The 8,392-nt window shown below is 38.8% G+C and overlaps 1 protein-coding gene across 1 annotated transcript in view; it reads right to left on the bottom strand.

Annotated features, from left to right (window-relative positions):
* Window positions 1-5,093: 5,093 nt before the first annotated feature.
* The window catches only part of galnt9 (polypeptide N-acetylgalactosaminyltransferase 9), a 184,903-nt gene continuing 181,604 nt past the window's right edge, over window positions 5,094-8,392 (bottom strand). The window contains exons 9-10 of the mRNA XM_037681249.1: window positions 5,857-6,024; window positions 5,094-5,747 (exon numbers count right to left, since the gene is read on the bottom strand). Coding sequence (XP_037537177.1) covers window positions 5,601-5,747; window positions 5,857-6,024 — 315 coding nt within the window. The 3' untranslated portion in view covers window positions 5,094-5,600. The remainder of the gene's footprint in view (window positions 5,748-5,856; window positions 6,025-8,392) is intronic.

Below are 8,392 nucleotides of genomic sequence, written 5' to 3'. Positions count from 1 at the left end.
GACCTGATTTTAACAAACAGTGGACAACAACAGACAATCATAAAAGGGGCATACAGATTTTTTTTTTTTACAAATTAAAATAAGATGGCCAAAGAAGTAGCAAAAACGGCTAGATTATAAGGCGAATGTAGAAAACTAAAAACAGGAACATGTCTGCATTGGTTCTTGCCAGGAATTTAACAAATGTTTGAAGCCACTTAGAGAGCTCAAGGTCGAGAGCTTCAGATCTTTTTGTAAAATATTCCAGGAAACAGAAGTGGAGAAGGACAAGGCCCTTTTGCTTAGTTCAGTCTGCACGGAGGGAACACTACATGTAATAATGTCCTGAGAGCGCATGCTGTAGCTGCACTCACACAGAGACATAAGAGGAGATGTATGAAGGCCCAGTTTAACTTTCAGTTTCTTTACCAAGTTTTCCACATGGAGCTTAAAAGAGAGATACCAAGATACCCAAATATTTATAGGAATCAACAAACTCAATGGGGACACCATTTGAGGATAAAATCAGAGGAAGAACTGCTGGGACCAACTTCCTGTTTGAAAAAAGCATCCCTTTGGTTTTATCGGCATTTAGGACAATTTAGGTTTGAGGTGGAACAAATCTGACTGGATGATGTCAAAGGTGGATTGCAAAAGCTGGAAAGCCTTAGCAACTGTTTTAGCTCGACAATAAACAACTTTGTCATCAGCATAAAAATGTAAGAATGCATCAAGGATGCTCTGACCTACATTTCCTATGTAGATTGTAAAGAGGGTGGGTACTAAGACTGAGCCTTGTGGTACACCATTTTTGACTGTTAAATAATTTGAGGAAGTACCATTATGTTGAACACATTGCCTCCGATCTGAAAGATAGTTATAGAACCAACGAATGGTGTGATCTGAGAAACCAATTTCTGAGAGTTTATGACACAAGATGTTATAATCCACAGTGTCAAAAGCTTTAGACAGGTCTAAGAAAAGTGCAGCACAATAATCCTTAGCATCCAGTGTTTCACCAATGTCATTAAAAACCTTCAGTGAAGCAGTCATTGTGCTGTGTTGTTTCCTGAAACCAGATCAATGGGAGGTAAGATGTTAAATGTGCCCAAATACTTTTTGATTTGAGAGTTTATCAGTTTTTCTAGAGCCTTGGCTAAAATGCAGAGTTTAGAGATTGGTCGGTAGTTGTTCAGTGAGGTTGTCCTACAGTATAATAAAGTATGTTTTGTTGATGGGTTTCTCTGGTTGTACACAGTGTGGTGTTAATGTTAAACACAGACATATAAAATATTTTAACTTAATTTTGGGGGTACATTGCCAATGTACATATCAGCACGGTGTGAATGAACACCATGATGAAGCCACTACAGCCAAGGCTGTGCCCTGCTGAATCCATTTGTTCTGTCAAGTGTGATAACATTATTTTGCAGGTGTTAAGTCTGGTGAAATGCATTCTGTTGGAATAATTTTTTGGTCCATGCTTTTCCAGACAAAGAGGCTGTGAGACATTGGTCTGGCAGTGTGTTTGTAAACCTTGTCAGAGACCAGAATAAGATATTACCTTGGGTGGACTGGAGCGGCCTTTGTTTAGAGGACACACAGATGATGCATTGCTTATGTGATGTGATTAGAGCCAAAGAAGCATGACGCAGTGGCAAGTGGAGGCAATCTCTCAGGGTCAACCAACTGGAAACTAAATTAAAATGGGCCTTTGGAACATGGAGGCTGGAAAGCATGGCCAACTCAGGTAAAACAACTTTTCACTTTCTATTGCAGCCAAACATTTACTGCATAACTACACTAGATAATTGAAGAGAACAAGGTTGGACATGCATGTGAATGTAACAAATGTGTCTCTGTGTAAAAAAACAAATCTGATTTTCTTGTTTTGGATCTTTTCAGTAAAAATTTAACAGTCATTATTATAAATATTATTGCTCTTTTAGTTTGTAGGGGAATGCAAATCTGTGTTATGGCAGACAGACTCCCTTTAGTCATAACATGAAAACCAGACTGACCATAAATATTCAGAGATTATACTGATGGCAAGGTCCTAGGTCCTAATGTTGCACATGCTGACTTACAACCAGGGCTTATAGATCAATTGATGGAACTGAATCATTTCAGTAAAACCTGTGATTTGGCTTCAAGTGCAAATGGATAGTTTGAATATGTAGAATTAAATTTCTATTACATTTTTAGAACATTTTCCACCTTCAACAAGATAGTTTTTAGTGCAGATCAAAAGCATATGGAGAAAAAATTATCACCAATACTCAATAGTGGGAGTTCAACTCTGAGGCTCAGCTTTATAAAGTGTTTGAGACGTTTATATACGAGTCTTTTGGAACATATTTAAATCCAATTAATTTTAATTTTCAACAAAAAAGACACCAGGCTTGGACTGATGCAATTGTTGCAGAGATTTCTGGTCGTTCATGAGCTGTGCTAGAAATGAGTGCAGACCTGCTTAATCCTGTAAAGTCAATGCATTTATAACAGCCTATGATGCTTTTGCATGTGCACTGCTTGTCTTTAATATTTGCCAAATATCTCGAGTAAATTGATGGATTTTAATTAAACTCTCAAAAAGTCATCACTGGATGTACATCTACAATTGATTATTTTTTTGAGTTCTCACCTTTCAAAATGGCCACCACAGCTAAGGAATCTTAAACTCAAACTGGCTGTAACTCAAATAATTTTATATACATTGAACTAATATTAAGTGTGGTAATAGCTGACAGTTATACAAAACACATACTCTGAGCACTACATGAGTGTGGAAGATCTGTTTTAAAACGATGCCAATTACAGTCAACTCTGGCTGTCTTTTAGCAAAATATCTCCTGAACAGCAAAATGGATTTTAATGAAACTTTTAAGAGCGTGACCATGAGGATGAACCATTTACAACAGATTAACTTCTGAAATCAATCCATTTCAAGCTGGCTGCCACAGCTGAACCAACACAAAAATGGCTACAATTCAGCCAATCGAATAGACATTAATTTAAAATTTGGTATGGTAGTAACTGAACATAATCTTTAACACATAATTGGAGTGCTACAAATGTAGCAATATACTTGCTTAAAGCTTTGATAGTGTGGATACCAGCAGTTAATAACAAATATGTAAATACGTCAAATGCTAAGATCACCCAAGATGTCACAACATCCCATGGGACCATACATGACATAGTTTATTTTAAGGTATAGTTCAGTAGACTCAGTTTGATTGGGGACCAAATTCAGAATAATTGTTTACATTTTCAGCTGGTGCAGTTTGCATTCACACTGCACCGAGTCCGTCGAGTGAACCTGTCTCCCCCCCACTCGCCTGTGGTGGCGCTGCACCAAGAACTACTGAAGGAAATGACACAAAAACCTCTGATGATGACTTTTCTTCTTCTTCTTCTGGAAATAAAAACAAACATGGAGTGGCGTCAAATTTTATTGGTTTTAGGATATCTTTTATGTCACTTTTCAACAATAGGCTCAGTATGAGTGGAAGATGAGGCAGAAAACCATGGAGAATGTTGTTTTTCACACAAGGCGGCTGAGACGGCTCTGTATGAGTTAAGAGAAATGTGCGTTTTTTCCTACACTGGCAGCACGGTGGCACAACTGGTAGAGCTGCTGCCTCTCAGCGAGCAGGTCCTTGGTTCAAACCCTGGTCCAGGGGCCTTCTGGGTGGAGTTTGCATGTTCTCTCCGTGCATGCGTGGGTTTTCTCCGGGTACTCCGGTTTCCTCCCACAGACCAAAAACATGCATGTTAGGCTGATTGGTAACTCTAAATTGTCCCTAGGTGTGATTGAGAGAGTGAATGGTTGTTTGTCTCTATGTGGCCCTGTGATGGACTTGCGACCTGTCCAGGGTGTACCCCGCCCCTCGCACAGTGATTGCTGGACATGGGCACCGGTGACCCCCGTGACCCAAAATGGAATAAGCGGGTAAAGATAATGGATGGATGGATAGATGTTTCCTACGCTGTAGTCCACTTCCTGCTCTTGGATCGGTCTCCAGTCCTCTTGCATTCACACTGCATTCGAACCGCGCTGGAGTTCACTTCAACCAAACCGAGATCTAGGTTTTTAGGCGGACCAGAGTTTGCTTTTTTGGGTCCGTTTCAGAGTTTGAATGCACATTCACACCTCACCAAAGGAACCGGACTTTCTAGGCAAACGGACTAGAGTTCGATTAAAGCGGACTAAAAAGGGTTAGTGTGAATGCACCCATAGTGTAAACTTCTGGCATGAAATAGACATTGTGTCTGGCCTTTAAATATTTGTCTTGTCAATCAAATTAATATCAAAATGAAAATGTTTACAGTTGTATCTGCAGCAGGTTTTGGCATCTGTAAGAAAATGTGACCTGATGAATTAAAAGCATTCCCAACAATACACGTCATGCTCTCAAAGCTGTACCAATTTTGGCAGCACCTGTGGGGCAAAAAAAAGAGTGACAAGAGGCTTTGTGCTTTTTTTTTAGTACAATCACACCAGAAAAATAAAACCATCTGTGCTTTCTGAAGACACTTTTTTTCTTCTTCCGGTGACTGTGAGAATAATTAGAGTGCACAAGGCCAGAAACCTGATGGAGGTTAGAGTGGTTTCCAAAAGAAGCCACATCAAATACAAGCTGTACTGTTGTTCCTCACAGCTGGCCTTGCAGGTCTACAAAAGAGAATTGATGTTTTCATAAAACCCACAAAGAATAGCAGTGGTACGAGCGCCGACAGGAAAGTTAGCTTAACCAGTAAACAAATTCAAAAGATAAAAGACAGACACGTCATAAAAAGGATTTTAATATCCTAATTGTCGTCAGAGGACAGATTTCAAATTTTCACTTTTTACAATATATTACTATCGTTAGATGGTTTTGTACATTTTGTTATGTTTATAATTTAATTTTAAAATAATTTTGTACATGCTTTTGGGGCTGACATTCCCTGGTCAGATGGAGCAGAAAAATAATAATAAAAAAAGGCACGATTGCTCTTGTCCACAGTGAGCGATAGAGTCTGAAGAAACAAAGAAGTGTAGTGGTTTGTGTGAGAGCAGGTGAAATTCCTCTTGACTGGATGATGGTCAGCCCCTTTAAAGCCTATTACACATCTGTCCAGGGTGGTGCATTATGTCGACAGCCATTTCCTCAAATTACCTTTCAAAACGATCAATTTTTGTAGCCACTGACAACAGTAATCTCTCCTAATTTACTCCAATGTGCTCCGATTAAAGTCAGTAGACACACCAGCACACACACTTTTCCCCCAAAGATTGGAGATTTTTGCAGTAGAAATCCTGCTGTAAGATACTGAACCAGTGTTGGAGACTTCACAAAGGTGATATGTTCTATACATATGGCTGAAGGTCAGAAAAGTGGTCAGTTTCAAACACTGCAGCTGGCCTTAAGGTCTGGTGTGAACATCGAGCGTAGAGTTCATCATTTTCTTCTTTAAGACAGTGTAAGAAAAGCTCTGAGGAAAGCTCAGTGTGTTGTGCAGTCTGTGATGTGAAAAACCACACAGTTCCTGCTCCTCCCTGAACTGTCCATCGTTCAAAAGCCAACTGTGATTAAAATCACCGTCCAAACCGGTCAGAAGTTGTTGTTTTTTTATCAGTGCCTGGGATGTTTAATCCAGTTTCGTATCATCCACTTCTGACTGGAGCATCTCTGGACCACCAGACGTAGGCCAAAATTGGCGTCTTTAGACATTTCGACTTCCAAACACCGACCAGTGTCTCTGTTAATGATTGGTCCATTCTGGGAGGAAAAAAGGACCTGATGTAACATTGCAGTGAAACTGAGCATAATCACCATATCTTTATGTCTAGTATGGCAAAGACAGCGGGTGTGTGCTTTTTTATTTCACCTGTGTAAAGTCCCAAAGCCTTTGAGAAACCCTTGAGACGACGTCACATTTTTTCAGACTGGGTGTGCGTCCTCTGCCATCATCGATGAGGCATTTTGTGTCTGGTAGGAAGGTCGTCGACCCCAGTGGTCCAAGCTGAAGAAGGCCTTCTGTAGAGTAGCGGGCAAGCTGCAATACATAGTTAAATACTGTTACACTGCCGGGTCAAGTACTGTAGTAATTTTTAGGGACTTTTTGGTGAAAAATTATGGATGTTTTAACTTCTATGACTGAGAATGTTAACTCTGCCCATGAATCATATGTTTGGGTTAGCAGAGAGAGGTGGCTGAGGAGCTGGGTGAGGCTGCTACATGCAGCTGTTGCTCCAAGGACACCACCAAGTCTGTGAGCTCGGCTGAACTTATGAGTATAAAAATAAGCTTTTGACAACTCATGGCATATTCTCATGACCGACTTCATGTGTACTTCCTAAATATCTGTGTAACCAGTCCTGAAAATCTGACCTTGCAAGTAATTACCAGTTAAAAATCTTCTCCTGCTCTCAAGTGTGGTTCTTCTGAGTAAAATAAAAAGTGATTTTTTTTCCTCAAACAGTGAAAATAACTGTTTCAAGTTATACAAAAAAAAAAAGTATTTTTTGAGTGCATCTCTGGAAATCAGATGCTATAAATGTATCTTATTGAGAAAACATGGCTGGATGGGAGCTGTAGTGATGCTGTTAAGTATTAGAAAAACAGAATGATGCACAGACAAAGGACACATTAATATCCGGAGATCTTTTTATTAACCTTCTTTTTGTGGAACTGTTGACCCTGTTAGTTCAGCATCCTTCAACTCAACACACCATTCCAGGTATTCTGCCCTCTATCACACAAATGTAAAGAAACTAAACTGCACTAAAAACTTTCCCTACCTCTGTCAAATTAGATTTGACCAATTTCAAAGTTTTTCGATTTGTTGGACGACACCATTAAAACAGATATTCAATCAAACTGTACCAAATGCCTATTCATAGCAAAAGTAGAAGGGAATACTAAGTACTTCAATAAACAGATCTGGACTTCTCTTGCTTTTTTAAAATGGATTTCTCCTCTCATCTAAATTTTTTTTTTAATTCTGATGATCAAGAAAATTATCTGAAATGAGAGGTGGAATGTCTTCAAGAAACAAGATTTTTATTCCATGATTATTTCATGAAGTTAATAAGATAACAAAAAGGTTAAATCATGTCATCTGGACCAGTTTATTCAAGTGAGAAATGTTTCTTCTCCCATCCAGAGTACTTCCTCAGTCTGCAGCCTGCAAACCAGATCTGTCCCATAGGTAGCCTTCACTGCTGTGTTTCAAGCCAGCTTCCTGTTGGAATCTCAGAAGTAGCTTTTAACACTTTACCTATGGGACAGATCTGATTGCCAGGCCGCAGACTGACAAATTCCTATGGATGGGGGACAAAACTTCTCACTTATAGAAACTGGTCCAGATGCCATTATTTAACCTTTTAATACCTGCATGATTGAGCTTAACCTTTTTTTTAATAAGATGACAAAAAGCCAGATTTTCACCAAATTAATAAGTCTTTGTTTAACTGTACTCATTCTCAAGCCTTAATTTTAAACTAATAAAAAAACATCATGTTATACCATACACCGGTGTTCTTGCTTTTGAGATCTGCTTAGTGTACAGTACTGCATGGAAACCACAGCTCAAGACAAGAATAACTGCAAACCAAAATTTGATCCCTCTCTGCTTAATGCTGCTCATGAAAGGCTTTGTGCTGAAACGTATCTATTACATAAAGACACAGAAGAGACAATCCTCTGTGGAAAATGGGATATCAGTGATAGGACGGTCTTCAGTTTGATGGCAGCATTTCTATTATAATGCTGATTCACACACAGCCACTCAATAAAACATTGTGTCTGTGCCGCAGCTATGCAATTATATTTCCAATTTCTGAATAATCTATGATTAATAATATGACTAATGATTATTTTAAATCATGTGTTTTTAAATGTTTCATTAATTTTGTTTAATGTCATGTACACCAAAGTGTTATCTGCATACAATTAGTAATGCAGCTCATAATCTTGACACATGGAGTTTACCACAATTAGCTGAGCTAACGAAAGGGTAACTTATTCAGAGTTAAGGAAAGGATAATATTAGGAGGGAAAAACCCAATGTTGTGGTTGTTTTTCTTTCGGCTGCTCCCTTCTTCAGGGGTTGCCACTGCAAGCCAACTTGCATGAAAGTTTTTGCAATTGTTTTATGTCATATGTGCAACCTGAGGATTACAAGATCATAGCACTGACCACCGAGCTACTGCAACCACCAGCTAGGAGGTAAAAACACATTGAACCAAGAATCAAGACATTGCTGCCACACCACATCTTGACCTGATGTCAGATGCTGGTTGTTGCAAATACTGATGTTTTTAATCAAAGAAACAGTTTTATTTGACCTCTAATTAGCTTTTTTGTTTTTAGTTTTCTTACTTGGTTTGTTCTACTTTTATTATATTAATAACTCTTTTTTT

This window comes from Nematolebias whitei, chromosome 8 (genome assembly GCF_014905685.2).
Source record: "Nematolebias whitei isolate Nwh7 chromosome 8, NemWhi1, whole genome shotgun sequence".
In the NCBI taxonomy this organism is placed as follows: Eukaryota; Metazoa; Chordata; class Actinopteri; order Cyprinodontiformes; family Rivulidae; genus Nematolebias; species Nematolebias whitei.
Note: the sequence above shows the minus strand (reverse complement) of the source record. Positions and strands in the feature narration are given on the sequence as shown.